The sequence below is a fragment of the Crassostrea angulata genome, chromosome 10, assembly GCF_025612915.1.
Source record: "Crassostrea angulata isolate pt1a10 chromosome 10, ASM2561291v2, whole genome shotgun sequence".
Lineage (NCBI taxonomy): Eukaryota > Metazoa > Mollusca > Bivalvia > Ostreida > Ostreidae > Magallana > Magallana angulata.
In genome coordinates, this window is record NC_069120.1 from 24,940,856 (window position 1) to 24,963,181 (window position 22,326).

The 22,326-nt window shown below is 34.7% G+C and overlaps 1 protein-coding gene across 1 annotated transcript in view; it reads left to right on the forward strand.

The window, feature by feature from the left end:
- The first annotated feature begins 3,326 nt into the window (after window positions 1-3,326).
- Window positions 3,327-22,326, forward strand: part of LOC128165080 (sushi, von Willebrand factor type A, EGF and pentraxin domain-containing protein 1-like) — a 37,785-nt gene continuing 18,785 nt past the window's right edge. Inside the window, exons 1-6 of the mRNA XM_052829288.1 lie at window positions 3,327-3,417; window positions 5,061-5,198; window positions 5,619-5,784; window positions 14,312-14,554; window positions 14,720-14,985; window positions 15,238-15,372. Of these exons, the coding sequence (XP_052685248.1) occupies window positions 3,327-3,417; window positions 5,061-5,198; window positions 5,619-5,784; window positions 14,312-14,554; window positions 14,720-14,985; window positions 15,238-15,372 (1,039 nt within the window). The remainder of the gene's footprint in view (window positions 3,418-5,060; window positions 5,199-5,618; window positions 5,785-14,311; window positions 14,555-14,719; window positions 14,986-15,237; window positions 15,373-22,326) is intronic.

Here is a 22,326-nt window from a genome sequence, read left to right on the forward strand (position 1 = left end):
AGAATTTTTCTAAGTTTTGCATTTATAATTATTTTTTATATAAATTATATCAGATACCTGTAGTAAAGGTACAGAAATTCAGGTAAAAATACCTGTACACTTTTGTATCTATTGTCTGCACAGTTACATGTATAAAGCAATATTTATTTCAAAATAGTTATTGTAATTCAGTCAAAACATTATACTATTCAAAGGGGGATTTCAAAACATTTAGTTCAGACCCAGGTATGAACTAATAATTTACCGACTTCGACAAGTTTCGTTTTTTGGCACACACCCCCCCCCCCCCCCCCCCTCGCCGATGTATAGCATATACAGCATTGTATATTAGTTTCTATTGGGTTTTATTTCTTAAATAATTTTATGGAACAGTATAACTACAAAATACTGGGAAAGATCCACAGTTAATGTGTTGAATTTATAAGTTAGATTATGCCCAGGCTGACGCAATGCACATGTGCCGATGTTCGGAGGCCGCCATTGTTGTTGTCATGCAGGTGTCATGAATTAGCCCTAATTCACCGCTAATCAACCAAATTCCTGTCATAAACTTCAAAGGAAGTGGATTGGTCATGTTTATTTCCACTTGGGAGTAATTTTAAACACACAGAATCATCTAGAATATCTAAACCAATCTCTGTCATGATCGTCCGATGCCGCCATTTTTTTAAACTTCACAGGTGTGTGTATCACGTGATATCTGTCAAACCATTGCATAACCTGACTGTGTATAATCGTCTGTGTAAGGTAGACACCATTAGGTGTTATTTGCCACTCAATTTTGCTTCAGACAAGTAAAATAAACAAAGAAAATTGGGGTTCTATACAGACGCGTCATAAGTCGTCATTAGGGAAATGACCAATGCGTCATATCGTGGCATTAGGGGGTAAAGGGTAAAATGCTTCAGGGGGAATAGAGTTAAACTATCAATTCTATAACAAACAATATTACCAATTACCGGTGACGCACTTACTGCATGTGGCAATTGCAAATGATGTCCTTGTAAGTACAATTGTATGATGTACTAGGCCGGGTATGTGATATTATATTTTCCCTTATACATATATTTAAATAATTAACCCCTATTGATGATCACCGGTATATTAATTAATTAGCCTCAAGATTTTACTCTTACATACATGTAACGTTAATTTGTAGACGTAACATTTTTGAAACCCAGAGTTTGAAAATGAATTACAAATGTAAATTAACTTTTATTCACTAGACTTATCGTATACTCGTATATACTAAAATTCAACGCCTTTAGAAACCCTGACGTGCACCTGGGCACACGACACACCTGTTGTGTATATCTTGTATATTCTGTGTTAGTGCCAGGGGTTTTCTTAAGTTGGACAAACAATAGACTTTAATTAGATATACACAAACCTGCACCTGGGCACACGACACAACTGTTGTGTATATCTTGTATATTCTGTGTTAGTTCCAGGGGTTTTCTTAAGTTGGACAAACAATAGAGAGATTTCACCGATTAATTTATAATAGGAAACAAACATACTTTAATTAGTTTCATGCACAGATTAAGATACAGAGACTGCGCTCACACCTACAATAATTTTGAACCCCCCCCCCCAACCCCCCCCCACCCCAAAAAAAATTATAAAGAATTTTATAACGGCAATCTGTGTCCATCGGAGCGGTGTTGATGATAGCGATCTGTGTTTAATGGAGTGACAATTAAAACCGCCTGGAACACCATCCCCTTCCTTGGAAATTATATTATCATTCGGATGACCCCCTCCCATCACTATAAAAGAGCTTTTTCATTTAATATATGTTCTTATTGTTCAGCTTGATCAAACTTGACTTAAAGGGAACTTAAAGATGGTTTAAAGACAACTTAAAGGGAGCGTAAATGCCACTTAAAGATGCTTAAAGGCGGCTTAAAGATGGCTTAAAGGTGACTTAAAGAAGTTTGGACATTAAGGACCTATAAGCTCAGCTTAAAGGTGACTTAAAGATGGCTTAAAGATGGTATATCCTTTAAGCCACCTTTACGCCACCTTTAAGCCACCTTTAAGGACTTGCTTAAAGATTGTTTTTTGCCCTGTGGTAATAAATATCATAAAAAAATAAATACCAGGTATTTTTATTGGATTTTTTAATCGCTATGCAATAAAATTTACCGGTTTTACAGATTAAATCATTATTTACTTGCATGTGATTGCTCCTATCCATATTCATACGATGTATTGGACGCCATCTTAAACCGGAAGTGCGTTTATTGGTAGAATAATCCTGTATAATCTAATTCTTTCTGGAAAGAAAAACAACTTTATTTTTTATGAATTTAATATTCAGCACTAAAACTACAAACATTTCCTATGGGCACTACAAAATAAAATTATTACATGATTGTCAGTCACTTATCAGTACACGAGCACTAGAACACCGCAGTAACACATCACATAATCACAAGGGATTTTCACTCGACCACCGGTTCAATTAGCGATCTCTGCCTGGGACACCTTCTGTTCTAACAGCTTTACTGCTTCATATTTGTCAGCTAGTGAGAGATCTGTTCTTTTCCTTTTCAGAGCCATGTTGAGAATGATTTGTGATTGGAAATTTCAGGTTACTTATAGAAACGGCATAATTACACACAAGCCAAAGTATCGTTTAAGCCGAATTCCAAAAGTCCGCGTACACATACACACGAACTAATTGCCATAATTGCTCATCAAATGGTTTAATAATTTGTATGCGTGAATAGATAATCAAAACAATCAAAAACAAGCAACACTATTTACTCTAAATTTCTTTGAATCAAAATTGCCCCCAGGCAAGTGTCGTCTGGAATGTGGTCGTCCTGAACTATCGATGTCTGTATCTTTCATCTATCGACCATCTGACCATCTGTGTGCGTTGAGCTGTGACTAATCCCCTGAAGCACCGTTATTTGCAAGTTTTAGGCACGTGCCAAACTGTTTACACAGTGAGAGGTTATACAAGAGGTGTGGATATGGTGGAAGAGGTGTGAAAACGTTAACTGATATTTGATCGGCCGACAGAAATCAATCAGATTAACCAAAAATGACATTTTTTCCCAATCAGATTATCTGTAGAAATTACAAAGGCTTATATATAGCAAATGGATCGGTGTTTTGATTTTTAATCGAATAATCAGATTAACCGCGATCAGATTAAGTGGAACCCTCTGTATTGAAGCTTTAAAATCTAAATGCAGGTATATTAAACAAATATTATTATAAGTAAATATTATTTGATTTTAGAAGAAAAAAATGCATTGTTGATTTGGTTTTCTGTTATGCTTGTAGACTATCGTGAAATTGGATGTGAAATCATGGTTAACCATTGTGGTGATCCTAATAAGTGTGAGAATGGAGGAACATGTGTCAACTTGGCACCAGGATTTAGATGTGACTGCCCTCCAGGTAAAAAATTATCAGATTATTAATTTCTAATAATAATTGTTTAACAGCTTTAGCAATTAAAGCAGCTATGTGTAAAAGGTTGGAAATAGTGCACATATTCTTATGCTAAAATTGGTATCACCAATTAAAATGGATAAATTATTTGGTGGACTTAATGACATGCACATGCATATTCAAAAGGTTTTTAATGCATACTTGTGCACCTTTCCCCATCGGATTATTTTTAATAGATCAAGACTTTAAAATTGACATGAAGCAGATCTGCTTTGCAACTGCTACATTGTGAGTACATGAAACAAATTCTTACTTTGACCTGAGCACTAAGCCTAATGATGGTAAAAGTCTTCTTCTTAAAAATTTATTCTTTAGCATAATATTATGTTTTTTATACTGCTGAACATCCAGTTGGCAAAGTAAGAGCATGATTAGGATGAGCATTTTTTTAAGATTACTTTAGGGTCAAGCACAACATTGATGTTTTTGATATTGTGGTTATTTGGTATCGGGTGCGTTCGCCCTATCTACATGTTCGCCTTAGTCCGTTCGCTCTAGGTCCGTTCGCTCTAATTACCGTTCGCCCAAATTCTCGTTCGCCTTAAACCTCGTTCGCTCCTTGTTTATAAATAACGTAAATTATAAGTTATTTCATTAACTTTTAACTTAAAACTTGTAAACTTTTATTAATTATTCGTATATTCTATGTTTTTCTTTCATCAAAAAAGAGGTAATTGGTATAATTGTTAGATTTTATTGCCGTAAATTGTCGATAACCGTCCTCTTGTTTTTCTAATGATTCGCTTGGTGTTTTTTTTTAAACAATTAAAGAATTTGAGACTTTAATTGGGTCATTCAGAAGCTCATCAGATGATTATCACCTATTCTATCTTTGAAGAATTTACATAACACAATCCTTTGATCTCTAAATGAGATATATACGGAGATGGAACATGAAACTGTATCAATAAAATTAAATTAGTAAATATATATAAACATATTTGCTAATTTAATTATATTTAATTATCGTACCCCCTAATTAATAATAAGATCGTATTATCTTTTTTAGTCACTACAAACTTCATAATTATAATATGGTTATATTATGAGGTAAAATTGAAAATAATTACAAAATAAACAGAAAATACAAACAGAGGAACATAAAATATAGTAACATTTAAAAAAATAAAATAAATCAATTAACAAGTTTTCGTAACAATATAATGTCACCGTCAGTCAAATGATGATTATTATGTAGAAGTGGAAAGGGTGGTATTGTTTTCATTAATTATATATCTATCTTTCAAAATGTTTAAATTCACCAGAATACACAGAAATATATAAATTAATTAATCCTATATAAAATTAAGGCGAACGGACCCAGTGCGAACGGCGTCAAGAGCGAACGGACCTAGGGCGAACGGCGTCAAGGGCGAACGCATTTTAGGGCGAACGAACAGCCATTCTGGTTATTTAATGTGTGACAGGTTACTATGGTAACAAATGCAGTATTGATATACATTACTTTAAAATTATTTATTGATAGGTTACACTGGTAGAATATTGATGATTGTTCTAAAATTGTCTTAGTTGCATAAAACAACTATAGTTTACATTGCTTAATATATACATGACTTTTGTTTAATAAGGTTACTCTGGTGCTAACTGCAGCATCAATGTTAATGACTGTTCCAACAACTGTCCTAGTACCAGCACCTGCATTGATATGGTCAACGCCCACTACTGCAGGTGTCCTCTTGGGAAGACAGGGGAGTCGTGTGTAAGAGGTAAGGCAAGGCCCTCTACAACTACTGGTGTACATGTATAACCAAACCAGGTTATGAGTGTTAGATGTACCATTGGTGTTAATGAGAAAGATACTGATTAACAATTTATTGAGAATTTTGTATATAAAAGACTTTATAATAAATAATAATCAATAAATGTTTCAGTATTTTGAACGTGAAGGTACTAAACAAAAATGATACATTTTGTTCTTTTGTTATAAAAGGGCAATGTGTTTTGTGACTGAAACAAGCATGATTTCCACTGTCATCTAGTCTGTTGTGGCTTGAGAATTTGTTAAAAGTTGATAATAAAGTTTCTCGGTGAATAAGTCACAAAATTAAATCACTGGCATGTGATTAATTGAGACTATGGATGGAAAAGTTGTCGTCTTAATGTCTATGATGGATTTGTTTTTGTAGATTTGGATACAAATTATGATCTGTACTTTTACCTGACTAGTCAGGACAGCTATGCAGCCCTACCCTACCCCATCTACCTGAGTGGGAGCTCCTTCTCCCTCAGTGTCTGGGTCCGCTTCTACCAGTCCTCTCTCACAGGAACCTTCCTGACCATTTTCATTGCAAAGTAAGAATACATGTGTAATTACATATTCATAAGGCAGAGCAAGAATAAAAAAAATGTTTTAAGGTATAAAATGAATTGGAAAAGAAAGTTAGAAAGGAGGTCATTAAATGTTATTATACCCCCGGCAATCAAAGTTTAGGGGAGTAATGTAAACCAACTATTATTCATGTGCAAATTTTCATATGGTTAGCAAGAGCTGACAAGTGGTGGCAGATCTATGCCACCATAGAAAATTGTTAGAAGTTAAAATTAAACACAAAGATTGCTTGTGACCTGTAAAGATGTCCTGACCTTGAGCTTTGGTCATTGTGCAAAAAGTTGCATCCATTATTTTCTAATAAAAAATACTTTAATTATTATATTTTTAGCTGGGGTATCATTTGTTAGCTTGCTCATAGTACCTTTAGTTGTAATTGTTTTATTTTTTGAAATGTTTCGAAGCAATGTAGATTTGTTAAAGTGTTAAGTTTGAGCTTAAGAATCATTATTTAAAAACAAAAAAACTTGGTAATAGCTAAGTCTTTGGGATCCGTTGATTTACTTTGCTTTTCCTGTAATCTGTTATATCAGTACAATGAATTATGTACGACAAGTATAGTAAATTAATGATACCAAAAAATTTTCTTCCCCAGCCCTTTTCTGCCAAATGTGCCAATTTTAGTAATATATGGATTCTAAATTGAAGAATTTATGTGGAAATAAATTCTTTCAAAAGAGAAAGTCCTTCATAAGTCAAACTATGTTATCTCAAACTAGATGGGAGTATTTAAAAACTTTGATATATCCAAGTATTTGAGATATCAAGAGTAAAATACTTAAAAAATAAGTGGTTGGGACTAAAAATCACTTTGACTTATGCACTGTTTTCGATATATCAAAGTTCAACTGTATTGTAAATTGTTTAAATCATATAATAATTCATTACAAAAGATGTAAACTTTGTTGTTTCATCTCTCTGAGACTCAAACATTATCTGAATATTTTTTATATATCCTACTTCAATGAAACTTTGAAAATTGATAAAAATAATAATAATTTTACTGGGGATCCAACAAAACTTTGCCTTATCTGTTAGGCCACATAAAATTAATTCTCTGGTTCTCAGGCCAAATTTTGCAAAAATAGATGAGGGAGGGAGGTTTTTTTTTTTTTTTATTGGCAAAAAAACAGATGAGGGAGGCTTTTTTTTATTTGAGAAAGAAATTAACAACGTAAAATTTAAAAAACAAGATTTTTTTTTTCAAGTTGCTGTTTAATTATTTAATAAAGGATATCTATTAAATATTTAAACAGATAAACAAAAACCTATGAGCATTCAGAAAATACAGTCCATCTTTCAAAATACAACAATGCTGTTTAATATTTAAGTCAAATAAAAAACATCAACTCTTTTATATGTGAACTGGTTTTTATTATTAGGGCCCCGCAAGGATTTGCGGGTGCCCTATAGTAATCACTCTGTCCGTATGTCCTTCTGTCCATCCGTCCTTCTGTCCGTCCGTCTGTCACTCTTCCGTCCACAATTTTCCTGTTTTTTTCTAATAACTTTTTTTATGGTTGCCCAATCAAGTTCAAATTTGGTATGGTAGTTCAGTAGGCAGAAATACATATTTTGATGCTAAGTTTGGTTCTCTATGTCTTCTGGTTTGGAGCTGGGGTGGTGGGGTAGATTCCTAACTATGCATAAGAAGAATGGGCAAAGAGAGATAACTGCTGAGAATGAATGGGCAAAGAGAGATAACTGCTGAGAATGTTACCATTGTATACATGGAAGGCTGTGCAATATTTGTCCTTTGGGATAAATTAACCTTCCACAGGAAGAAAATCCTAAGCTTTATCTCTATCTGTCACATTGAGATTAATTACTGCACTGCCTGTGTCTGCAAATGAACTTTGTTTTGAAGTTAAGGTCAATTTTGAATGATGTGTAGTATTGTGTACATTCTTTGAAATATGGATTTAAAATATAATATTCATATTTTATTTTGGTTAAAATACCGTACACAATGATTTATAATAATTTATTGAATAGAGGCAAAGCCTAGGTATGATTGCATTGGTATCAATTCTTTTTTTTTTTAACAAATTTTATTTCATCCCATGTTAATCCACTATATCCCGTGGATATGACTCATTGGATATTTTTTTGATATCCCACAGTTGTGACTTTACAATGGGATTTGCCTAGGCATAATGAAGTAAAATAATGTAGAGTTTTATAAACAGTATAAACATTGATTGCGGTGTATAAAACATGGGATAAATAGAATCTCATATGATTTGTAGTATAATATGATTTTTATCCAACTTGTGTGTTTTATTCCCTCACTAAGGCTCAAGAAAAAAACACTTTAATTGTTGGATGAAAATCATATCCAATTACAAATCACGAGATCCTATATATTCCAGTTCTTTTCATCTTCTGCCGGGCATTTATTTTTCATCATTGTTAATATAAAGAGGATGGAATTCAAAGTTTTTTTCACTTCTCTATATTAATTGTCATAGCGGGGCCCTTCCTGACTGGTCAGTTTTCTAGTTTTGTTTTTTGCTTCTTTGATCTCAATTTTTGAATATTGTTCCGCTTTAACGGAGGCTGTCGTTGCGAAGCAACACAATCAGGACACATTGGGTATTGTCCTTCTTCTGTGTCTGGGTCTTGTGTCCCACAGTGAAAACATATATTGGGGGAAATGCACCAGAGCTGTAGTAGGGGGTTTCAACTGAAGATACACAGCCCAAATTTGATCGCACGTAAACTTTCTCCAAGAGAGCACATATACGAGGTGCTTTCTCGGGGTTCTCAGGTTTTAATTCCTGAAGTTCGGACCCACATGAAAACTGATAAAGTCCAATGATTTTGGTAAGCAAGGCACTTTCTTGGGCACCAAGTTTAGTAGCACTATATATGACTCTGGGTTTCTGGCAATCTATGCAAGTTACTGTTTGTTTCACTGTTTTAGCAGTCTGAGCAGATGGAATGAATGGAATTCCATGACTGCTTGCAGTTGATTGTGCTTGTTTTGTTGATAGAGAAGGACAGTGTTCATCTGTAGTATTGGTTCCAAAAACCTCATTGAACTCCTTGTAGTGGCCTTCTTCTCCTAAAATAAATGTCAATCATTTAAAAATAAATAACAATACCAAACCACTTTACAAAACTTTAAATGACATATACCCGGTATGATATTCACTCTAAAATACCTTGCACTGGATCAGGAAAGTTGTGTAACTGGCTAAAAATATCAATAGGCAATCTTGGGGATTAAACATATCTGACAGTCACTAGAACCACATTTCTTCACAGTAAAGAAGTAAGTCCTGGATACACAGCAGTAATCAATAAACTCTGCAAGTTTTGGGCTACAAAGTTGAACATCTGAATTAAAATTAAACAAATACCAAATACATTTACAATGCTAGAACAGTTTCTGGTTATTGTTTTTTGTCTTTCAGTGTAAAGAAACAAAGTGTGTACAAATGTTACTATAGAAGGGAGAAAGAAATATATGAAAAATTAAATAGCAGAGTATAATAAACATGAGGTATGCACAATGTTTAATACATTAAACCACTGTCAATGAATATGTAGTGTCAGCTAGCATGGCAGTTGAATGAAGTTATGAGTTAATGGAGCTTAGTGGACAATAAAAGTTAGCAGATACCAGTAAAAAGACCTTCATCTTTAATATAGGTATACAGAATATGTTACAAAAGGAATCCCATCTATACTTGAAGCTACACACAGTGCATGTACAAAATACAATGATCACCACACAAGATTAGCTGTGCCTTAGAAATAGACTGGCTATTACAACACATTAAATATAAACTCACCAAATATTTCCTGTTTTGAATAGAGCATTGGTTTTATAATATTAAATACTTGATAAAACAGTCAATACAAAATCTGAAATCATGCATAAAAATGAAATTTCCACTTTAATGTAAAAACTTTATGCCTTGTAAAAATATTGAATGTTGAGGGTTTTTTTTTTTATCTTGGAAAGTAAATGATTTGTAAATTTTATACATACCAATCCTTCAAACTTTGCTTCAACTCAATTTGCTTTTTTCCAACAGGTAGGTTTCCAAACTTGCCCAATTCTCCCCAAAGGTCTTCCATTTTTTCTTCTGAAGAAGCAGTGAACAACTTGAATTGTTTCTCTTTTAGGCAGAGTCGCTTGAAAAGCTGAGACAGAAGTACCTACATAAGTAAAACAAATTAATTATTAAATATGTCTATTTAAATATTTCTTAATTCTAATGTCACCAGTATTTATATTTTGAAATTTCAACAACCAAATATTACCTTTACTGGTTTAATCGAGTCAACCATGTCCTCGCGGAATTTTGGATTTTTTGCAATGTCCTTAAGCTGCTGAAGTCCACTGGCTGATTTCAATTTCTGCTCAGTTTCTGCTGAGGTTTCTTTCCTCATTAAACCAACAGCTTGAAGTGCTAAATTTAATATGGACATAACACGTTCTGGTGGGTTTTTCCAAGATGCCATTGGTGGTGTCCTAGCTGCTACAATCATGTCATAATAAGCAAATGATGGACAGTTGGACAGAAAGGTAGGTAAGTCTGTGATCTGGACCACCATCTGTATAAAGACACAATATTGGCTTTGTCAGTTCTTCATTGGTCAAAATGTCCTTCAGCTCTGTAATATGATGCAGGGGACTGGAAGGTTCCAACACTAAATCCTTCACACCAACATAAACTTGGCCTCTATAGAAGGACCCTTCATTCACAGATTCTGGTATATCTATCAACATTGTTACACTTGGCACAATACTGAATTTGGTGAAATCATGATCGGAGACAGCAAAGACTTGATCTGCACCAACAACAAATCTCTTTCCCCTCTCCACTGCTGCCACTGGGTGTCCTGGTTCTCCAACTTTGCAGTGGTGTTTATCATCCATAGCCACAAGAACACAAAAGTCTCTAAACTTGACTGCAAACTCTTTCAGGTACCTAAATGTCGCTGATGCATAATGGAGATCAATATGCGACTTTCGAAGCTGTCGACTTTGGACTTGAAATTTCACTTTTAGATTTCCAGTGAACTGCAGTGAGGTAACAGCTGAAGGGTTTTTTGGAGCAAACTGTAAGCGCAGCCATTGTTCGGATGGAATAGGAGTATTTTCTGGGCAAATTTCCTTAACTTGACGTAGGAGATCTGGAACGGACATAGCTTGGGCCATATGTGTGAACTGGTCATGTCTGCGTTCATCAACTGCAGTTTCTACAACATTTTCTAAGTACTGCTTAGCATGGTTAAAAAAAGTTTCATATCTGGAAGGTTGCCCTGTGTTATGGTGTCTAAGATCTGTAATTATATCCGGATCTTCCATTTCAAAAGCCTGTTGCACTCTTAAGTCTACTGCTTTTTCTGTCTCATTTTCTGCCAAACTGCAATCCCCTGCTAAAGACTTGTAAATGTATCTTGCATCACTTGTCTTCAAACTGCACAGTAAAGAGGCCTTACTCATAAATGCTTTTCTCATCGCACGAGTGTGATATTCTGGAATGTCTTTGCTCAAGTTTTGTATGACGTCAGAGTTCTTTTGCATAACATCACTATCTGTTTCTGAAACCCCACCTGGAATTTTCCACAGAAAATTGTGTGATTCAAGGTTATTGCCTGCACTAAATTTCAAATGAACACATTTGTAAGGTAATCCATGCTTCATATTGTCAAAAAAATATTGTCGTTCTCTTGTGTTCTGTGGTGTGTATTCATCCAAACAGATTGGCTTGTATATTTCTAGCTTTTGAACAGAGTCTACAAGAGCTCTATAACAAGACGCGGCCCCAGGCTTAACAACATAGCTAGGTCGTATGACAGTTACACTCTTAGTTTCATCCATGCTTCTCACAGGAAACATAAGTTGTCTGTTCTGATTCATTATACCCCCCGCAAACAAAGTTTGGGGGGTATATAGGAATCACCTTGTCCGTCCGTCCGTCTGTCAGTCTGTCTGTCTGTCTGTCTGTCCGTCTGTCTGTGCAATCGTGTCCGGTCCATATCTTTCTTATGGAGAAACATTGGAAGTTCTTACTTCACACAAAGATTGCTTATGACCTAAGGGTGTGTCATGACCATGACCTAAAATCATTTGGGCAAGGTCAAGGTCACTGGCAGAAAAAATGCAAAATTTGTGTCCGGTCCATATCTTTCCTATAGAGAAACATTGACATTGGAAGTTCTTACTTCACACAAAGATTGCTTATGACCTAAGGGTGTGTAATGACCTTAACCCAAGGTCATTTGTGCAAGGTCAAGGTCTCTGGCAGAAAAAATGCAAAATTCGTATTCGGTCCATATCTTTCTAATGGAGAAATATTGGAAGTTCTTACTTCACACAATGATTGCTTATGACCTAATGGTGTGTCATGACCTTGACCCAAGGTCATTCGTGCAAGGTCAAGGTCACTGGCAGAAAAAATGCAAAATTCGTGTCCAGTCCATATCTTCCTAATGGAGAAGCATTGAATGTTCACTTCACTTCACACAAATATTGCTTATGACTTAAGGGTGTGTCATGACCTTGACCCAAGGTCAATTGAGGAAGTTCAAAGTCATTGTTTCGAAAATGCTAAATTTTGTCTGTGTCATTTCTTGTATTAATGGAAATATTAGAAGCTAAAATTTGACACAAAGCTTGCTCTTCTCAGGCCACATAAAATTATTTTTAGATTTTCATCCCCATCTCTCTGAAAATGGCCTGCCTCGATGAAATTTTTATTTGGAAAAAAAAATGTGTGGAAAAAAAATTTAGGAAAAAATTGGGCTTAGTATACCAATAATTCAAAATGTTTAAATATTAAATGGCTGCTTGACATGTGGATTTCGTTTGATTCAAGTTTGATTAGAGTCATGGTTGTTAAAGGAAGGATGCAAATGTCCTCATGCATTAACAGTTAACTTAAAATAAAATGGAATTAAAGGATAGAAATTGGTTTGTTTACTCCTATTAGCATTAACAGTTTTAAAAAATAGAGCAGTTGTTATTTATAGAAAATGGTCAGTGAAATAGATTCATCCAATATTTTCTATAATAGCAAAAATACACGCGTTATGATTTTTTTCTTAGCGGGGGGTATCAATTGTGAGCTTGCTCACAGTACCTCTAGTTTGTTCTGCTTTCTTCTTCAAATAATCAATATACTTGTGCATGCTATCTGATAATGTTTGAGTAGCAACTTTGATAGGTGCCCACATTACTTTAGAAATCCAAGGTTTCTCTAAACATGCATCCAAATGGCCTGCTAAGGAAAGCAGAGTTGATTGACTCAATTCACCTTTCTTATGTTTGTGGTTTTCAGGAACATTGTAACCCAAAAGATTTTCAAACAAAATTGGCATAGCAAAACAACGCTCCCTAAGAGTGTCAATAAATGGATCTATCGCCCAGATGCAATTTGTTAAGGCATTGATAAAATCTTTACCTTCATTCAATGTCATTGGTGTAAACCCCAAACCTGCATTTCCTAGTAAGTATAATATCTTGTTGTAGACTACTCTCTTGTTGTTTGTTATTTTCGCATCTTCAGAAAATGGTTCTGGTAGCTGCAGTTTACGAGCATTTGAAACTAAAACATCGTTGATATTTCGTGTGGGTCTTTCCTCTTTCTGATATTCTGTATTTCTGTTCTCTTCAGCAGAAGGTGCTAAATCGTCAGTAGGCTTTGTTTCCGAAAGCGAGAATCGTATGTAATGGCCAAAAATTGGAATTGTTGATGCTACTTTGTTGGTTATAATCGCGGCGTCCAAATCGTTCTTGTTTTTACCAACTGACACAGAAACGGAGGCACCCAGTAATTTTTCTGGGAAGGTCCAACTTTCTAAATCGAATTTCATCGATTTCACACCCTCGTAGATGTCTAACAAAGAACATCCATTGGAAAAACCCTCGATGATAGTCCACAGTAGAATTAAAAGGGCTCCATGGCGAATACAAATCGAAACAGCAGACATATTGATTCGTTATAAGTCAAAAATTTCCATCGACCACATTTTCACTAGTATCGTCTATATCATCGTGACGTTTGGATCATAAAGTTTTTACACCATACGAAAATAAGCGTCTTAATGATTAAGACTACACCGGAGGCTGCGCATCATAAGCAAAAGTAAAACTATGCAATAGATATTGGTAAGACACGAGGAGTTCCGATGAATGAAAAAACCGAAAGCGGGAACTTTTTTTTTCCGGATAGGTCTCCGCATTATTAACTTTTTATTTTATTGAAAATGCAATAAAATTTGCAATGTGGCACCCTCAAAACGGATGCACGCGGGCCTGAGAACCGTAATTTCAATTTTATTTAGCCTTATTTCTCTTTATCCATGTGCATACTTAACATGTTTACTTTCTGTGTCATCTACCAGTAATCTATTCTTTGATTACTCAAAGGTGTTCAGAGGGATAATTTGTATCATGCCTGTTAGAAAATGTTTAAATGGCATTAACTTATGATTTGATGTACATACATGGTTGTCTCCTGTGTACAGGTCTGCCAACAGCCTGGCCGGTGTGACAAAGTTCCTGTCCCTGGACCACCAAGGTTTGGTCGTCTACAACCAGAATGGTCAGAATCCACAGAGGGCCGCCTACCAACAGCAGACGGTCACTGACGGACAATGGAACTTTGTGGTGGTGTCCTGGAACAAGGACAATGGGTTTGACTTGGTGGTCAACAGTCTGAGACAGAGTCAGATTCCCACCACCCCCTACACATCAATGATGGCCCAAAAGTAATTGACTCTGGATTTTACCATCACTACATTTGTAAAATAATGTGTTTGTTAAATAATATGTTTTTTGAATAATGTGTATTTTTCAAGAGCAATTTATCTTCAGTGTAGTGGATTAAACTAATGCTGACACACTTGCAATAGTAGGAATTATTTTCCTTCCAGTATATGGGTCACTCTTGGTGCAGACTTTGACAGCACAATCATGCCAAAAGTAAATGGTGGTTTCCGAGGTTATGTTAGCCAGCTAAATATTTACAACCGAGGGCTAAGCTTCGAAAATGAGATGCCCCAGCTAATCCCTGATCCACGAAAGGTATTCAGTGGGTCCATTTTACGCTGGAATGAGTTTGTCTACCACCGCGGTGTGAAGCCGGTGTATCCATCAAGTGCCCAGAAACCCTGCACTGGAGCTAACTGTCTCGCCCATAGTAAGTGGACTTTCTGGGAGAAAAAATAGGAGAAAGGGTGTAATAGTGGCACTTAATAATTCTTAGTTTGAATTAATGTATTATTGGTCCTGAAAATCTGATGTCTCAGTTAAAAATTAATTGCTGAAGAGTGTATGATAGCATTTATCATACCTGTATTCTATATTTTTTCGCCTTAATTCTGTGTCAGGTTAAATATATTGTGTCAAGTTAAAAAAATTGAATAATATATGCAATATTGCTACTTTTCAGACAAGAAGTTCCCAGTTTTTAAGACACCATGCCCCTCTAACGTGTACAAGGTGTCAGCTGACAGACTGACCTCTGTGACCTGGACTGAACCCATCCCACAAGGTGCCACCATACAGGAGAGTAGCTACAAATCAGGTATGCAGGAATTTAGATTAATTGTGTAGCTTACAAAGAAGTTTTCATATCACTAAATCAGTAATGTAGACTAAGAGGTTTATTTAAACAAAAAAAGCTTTCTTTTGTAATTCATGCAGAATATGAATAGGCAACATTGCAAGAAAAATATGTAACCTGCATAATGATATGAATCATCAACGAAAGCATTTCATTGTTTATATTTACATCTTTCTTTTAACTAATTGATAAATTGATTATAAAAAGTATGTATAATTCACTAAACTATATTGTTAAGGATGATGTTTACTCAGAATGAAAATAAAATCCACTGATGATAATGAAAAACCATCTATTGTAAGTTATAGACTGTTGAATGTTGTTTTATTTTTTACTTTCAAAAAAGTAGGTCAATAATGACCTACTTTTTGAGTTAATGGCCATTAAATATTTTCTGAAAAATCAAGAAAAATCCAATAAATTTTTACACTATGATTGAGATTTTTTTTATTTGTAAAAATAATATGTTTTACGGTGCTACTGTTCTGGCGAGCGCAGCAAGAATTACACATACATGTACCTTGCATCATCGTCAACCTAGTGTTATTTAGGTATCAACGAACGTCAAAGAATTTTTGAGAGAGTATTGCTCTACAATAAGTATGCCAAAGGTACTAATTTTTATGGTTATGATACATACATGTACAGCGCAACCCCCTACCCCTCTCCCGAGAGAGAGAGAGAGAAAGAGAGAGGAGTGTGTGCCTGGTCCCTGTTTGTAGGTGTGTAATTTCCCACTTTTAAATTTAATGGTTTGACTCTATGCAATATCTACATAAATTTTTTAACTGTTTATTTTTTCTCTTTATTCCTTTTTATTTAGTTCAAAATGTCCTATTGTTTATGATTTCCTTCCTACTTATATACTTACCTGCCTACTGTACATGCATGCACAATAAGCTTAAAAATAGATAAATATGACAGTAAAGTATGGCTCTTGTTAGTATATATTTATAAAATCTCTAAATTAAAAAAAGTTAAAAACAAATTATATGTCAATGAGGCTGGTATCGCAGTCTATACTGAAATAGCTAATGCACGCAATATACAGATGTTTGATCCACCTCTAAATTTATCGCGGGAAATGTAGCGCGAGAGCACTGTGACATCATCCATGACTTTGTTCGCCTTTGTTTACGTATCTCGACTCAAAACGAAGGTATGGAAGCAAGTAACAAATCTCTTGAGTCTCACCAAAGCATATGCAGTACTCTAAACGTGTCTTCAAAGCTCAAGACACTGTAAATTACAAGTTAAATGTCAGCCATTTTTGGCATAGCACCACGGGTGAAAACATTAGAGAGCATTATGGGACGTAGACAGAAAATTTTGTTTGATGAACTGTAGGTTTAGCTCGTTCTTTTTCCCATGCACACTGGTTCTTAGAGCTCGCTTCGCTCGCTATTACAAATAAATAAACACTTTAAACAATGAAATACAGTTTATGAATGGTAGGGCACTTAAAATAGATACAAAGCATTAAGATTTCAGCGACAATTTTTAAAAATATTCCAGTCCGAATTTCCTCTATCAGTTTTAAAATTCCTACCTTTTTTGATTCAATTTTACAAAAAATTTAATGATATATGATAATACAAAAACATTTATAGTATTAATTTTCTTATATTAGCCTTATTTTGTTGGCATAAAATTTATATGAGGTCAATGATCAAAATTTTGAGATTTGTGTCTTTTATCGTTTTTAAGCATTTTAAACCGGGTTTTCAAACGGGAAAACCCAGTTATTAAAATGGTGCAAATGGTCGGTGGGCGGGCGGCTGCCAAAAGGGTACCCTCATTGTACAGATAACTCCTACAGTTCTCAAGATAGGAAGTTGTTCTTTTGCAGATCAATGGTACATATATCAGAGGTGTGCATATTGCTAGGATTTTGATTTCTGATAATTTATCAAAAAAATACCAGCTTTTGAACTTAGTCATTTTTTGGCAAAATATTGCATATACAGTACCCTCATTGTATGGATAACTATTCCTACATTTTTAGCTCACCGAGACGAAGTCAGGGGGAGCTTATGCTATACCGTCGGCGTCCGGACCTGGTTAAAGTTTTTGTTGCAGGTCCTGTATCTAAGCTATTACTTGTCCTATCTTCACCAAACTTGCATGGATGATGCATATGGACCTACTTATGGACTTGAAAGACTTGGATGCTCAATCTGAGTCCTAAATTTCAGATGCTGGAGGAGGTTAAGGTTGTTGGAGCAGGTTGAAGTTTTTGTTGCAGGTGCCCTTTGATAGCAATATCTAAGTTACTGCTGGTCCGTACTTCACCAAACTTGCATTGATGGTGCGTCTTATGATACTGATGCACCAGACAGGCTTGGGTGCTGAATTTGAGCTATAGGTTTCGGATGCTGAAGGAGGTTAAGGTTTTTAGAGCTGGTTAAAGTTTTTGTTGCAGGTGCCCTCTGATGATTGTATCTTAGTTACTACTTGTCCTAACTTCACCAAACTTCCATGGATGGTGCGTCTTATGATACTGATGCACCAGACAGGCTTGAGTGCTGAATCTGAGCTATCGGTTTCAGATGCTGGAGGAGGTTAAGGTTTTTAGAGCTTGTTAAAGTTTTTGAAACAGGTGCCCTCTGATGATTATGTCTTAGTTATTACTTGTCCTAACTTCACCAGACTTCCATGGATGGTGTATCTTATGATACTGATGCACCTGACAGGCTTGAATGCTGAGTCTGAGCCATAGGTTTCAGATACTGGATATGGTTTTTTGGAACAGGTCACATGTTTAATAGATAATAGTATTATTTTAAACTTGCATAGTTGATTAAACTGTAATATGAATGAATCACAGAGGAAGCTTTAGATGCAGAGCTTGATCTCCATTATCAAGGATGCTAAAAAATATATCTTAGTTATTACAGGTCTAATCTTGAATGGATAGTGTGTCTTATGATACAGATGCACCTGAGAGGCATGGGTGTTAAATCTGAGCCAAAGGTTGCGGATGCTGGAGCAGGTTAATGTTTTAATAGCTAGTGCCCTCTGATGATGATATCTTATAGTTATTACTGGTCTGAACTTCACCAAACTTGCATGGAGATGCGTCTTATGTATACTGATGCACCTGACAGGCTTGAATCCTGAATCTGAGCCATAGGTTTGGGATGCTGGATGAGGTTTAGTTTTTTTGTAACAGGTCACATGTTTTATAGATGATAGCTTGCATAGTTGATTTAACTATATTATAAATGAAATGCAGAGGTTGCTTCAGATGCAGAGCCTGATCTCCATTATCAAGAAATCTCCTACCTTACTCAAACCTGCTGGATAGATAGATGTGTTTGTTGATAAATGATATAACATGATTCGTATGATATAGTGTTGTATGGTATGAAACAATATTGTTTAATATGATACAATATAATATCATATGTAATATTAAAAAAAGTTAAATGATACGATATGATATTGTATCAATTTTTTTGATATTTTATGTTATGATATTGTATCATGATATTGTTATGTATAGTATTGTATATTATGATACAATATTGTATAATATTATATTGTATTACTAATCTATTATTTTATCACATGATATGATTACATAATATATTGCATTATATAATATTGTATCCTATGATACAATATTGTATATTCTATAATATTGTATCATACGATATTGTATAATATGATACAAGATTCTGTAATATAGAATTATAACACATGAAAGTGTATATTAATATGATTCTGTAATATTATATAATATCGTATCATACAATATTGTATAATATGATATTGGTTTATAATATGATATATTATCACATCACATGAAATTGTATTGTATGATATTTAAAATATATTATTGTATCATATGATACAATATATATAATATAATATTGTATTATATAATATTTTACTTTATCACATAATATTTGATATGATACAATGTTGTATCTAATTATATTGTATCATATGATACAATATCATTTTATGTATCAAAAATGATACAGTATCATACAATATCATACTATATTATACAATATAATATCATATGTTTCAATGTTATGATGTATTATGTAATATGATATTGTAATATAATACTATATTGTTTTTTATATATTATGATATTGTATTATGTGATCAAATACAATAACATATAACACAATACAATGTCATATCATACGTATCATATCTCATCATCGTTTTTATGGTATTTTATTGTATTATATGATATATGTTGCAAACATGATAGGATGCAATATTTAATTTTATATTATTGTATTGATTAACATATGAACATATGATTATCATACAATTTTTTTAACAGATGATATACGATATTGTGTCAAAACAGAATCCATGAATATCGAAGATTATAAAGTATGATTTCATTTAATATGATAAAGGTGGTCTCATAAAGGTGAAGTCTCATAAGGGTGATGTCTCGTCTCGGTGAGCTTTGTAATCTATGATTACCTATGTTTTAAGATAGGAAGTTGTTCTTTCGCAGATCAATTGTACATATATTAGAGGTGTGCATATTGCTAGAATTTTGATTTCCGATAATTTATGAAAAAAATACCAGCTTTTGAACTTAGTCATTTTTTGACAAAATATTGCATATAGGGTACTCCATTTCACTGGATACAGGTTGACATGGATTGATACATTGTTACATTGACAGCTTTTCACTTCTTCAATATTTTTACAATTCGTGTTCATTCAATTGATTTTTAAAATAATTGAGGTAAAACCAACGGCGATTATGCAAAATTATATAGACTAAATTATATAATCTTAACTTTTAATATTAGAGTACTGTCAAAATGTTTAAGAGGAAAGCAAAATCTACAAAATTTAGTCCAAATTTCCTCTGTTTCGCTAATAGTTTATTTTTGTTTGAGCTTAATTTCATGATAAAGTAAAAATATTGAATATTATGTCAATAATAATTCATTTCATAAATACTTTTTGTGCTTAGAACAAGTTTTACTCATGACATTGTACTTTCTAACAATCCGAATTTGAGAACTCAAACCCTGAGTAAACAATTACACTGTTAATGTACAACATTACATTAGCTAAAAGAAACAGCTACATTGTGTCCTAGAGGAGATTGAGTCTGACATAATTATGATTATTTCGTGCAGTCAGTTATTTTTAGCTCACCGAGACGAAGTCAACGGGAGCTTATGCTATACCCTCGGCGTCGGCGTCCGGACCTGGTTAAAGTTTTTGTTGCAGGTCCTGTATCTAAGAAATTACTTGTCCTATCTTCACCAAACTTGCATGGATGATGCATCTGGACCTACTAATGGACTTGAAAGACTTGGATGCTTTCAGATGCTGGAGGAGGTTAAGGTTGTTGGAGCAGGTTAAAGTTTTTGTTACAGGTGCCCTTTGATAGCAATATCTAAGTTCCTGCTAGTCCATACTTCACCAAACTTGCATGGATGGTGTGTCTTATGATACTGATGCACCAGACAGGCTTGAGTGCTGAATCTGAGCTATAGGTTTCGGATGCTGGAGGAGGTTAAGGTTTTTAGAGCAGGTTAAAGTTTTTGTTGCAGGTGCCCTTTGATAGCAAACTCTAAGTTACTGCTGGTCCGTACTTCACCAAACTTGCATTGATGATGTGTCTTATGATACTGATGCACTCGACAGGCTTGAGTGCTGAATCTGAGCTATCGGTTTCAGATGCTGGAGGAGGTTAAGGTTTTTAGAGCTGGTTAAAGTTTTTTGAGCAGGTGTCCTCTAATGATTATATCTTAGTTATTACTTGTCCTAACTTCACCAGACTTCCATGGATGGTGCGTCTTATGATACTGATGTACCTGACAAGCTTGAATGCTGAGTCTGAGCCATAGGTTTCGGATGCTGGATAAGGTTAAGTTTTTTGGAACAGGTAACATGTTTTATAGATAATAGCGAGCGCAGCTCGCCGGCGCGCAGCGCCGGCGAGCGAAGCGAGCTCTAAGAACCAGTGTGCACGGGAAAAAGAACGAGCTAAACCTACAGTTCATCAAACAAAATTTGTTGTCTACGTCCCATAATGCTCTCTAATGTTTTCACCCGTGGTGCTATGCCAAAAATGGCCGACTTTAAACTCGTAATTTACGGTGACTTAAAGTTTGAAGACACGTTTTGAGTACCGCATATGCTTTGGCGAGACTCAAAAGATTTGTTACATGCTTCCATACCTCCGTATCGAGTCGAGATACGTAAACAAAGACGAACAAAGTCATGGATGACGTCACAGTGCACTCGCGCTATATTTCCCGCGATAAATTTAGAGGTGGATCAAACATCTGTAATGAGTGTACTGGCTATTTCAGTATAGACTGCGATACCTGCCTCATTGACATATGATTTGTTTTCTTTTTTTTTAATATAGAGATTTTATGTATATATACTAGCAAGAGCCATACTTTACTGTCATATCGATCCATTTTTAAGCTAATTGTGCATGCATGTACAGTAGGCAGGTAAGTATATGAGAAGGGAGGAAATAAACAATAGGATATTTTGAACTAAATAAAAAGGAATAAAATGAAAAAATAAACATTTAAAAAAAATATGTAGATATTGCATATAGTCAGACCATCAAATTTAAAAGTGGGAAATTACACACCTACAAACAGGAACCGGTCTCTCTCTCTCTCTCTCTCTCTCTCTCTCTCTCTCTCTCTCTCTCTCTCTCTCTCTCTCTCGGGGTAGGGGGTTGCGCTGTATGTATCATAACCATTAAAATTAGTACCTTTGGCATATTTATTGTAGAGCAATACTCTCTCAAAAATTCTTTGACATTCGTTGATACCTAAATAAAACTATAAGTTGACAATGATGCAAGGTATGTGTAATTCTTGCTGCGCTCGCCAGAACGGTAGCACCGTAAAACATATTAGTACTATGCATAGTTGATTAAACTGTAATATG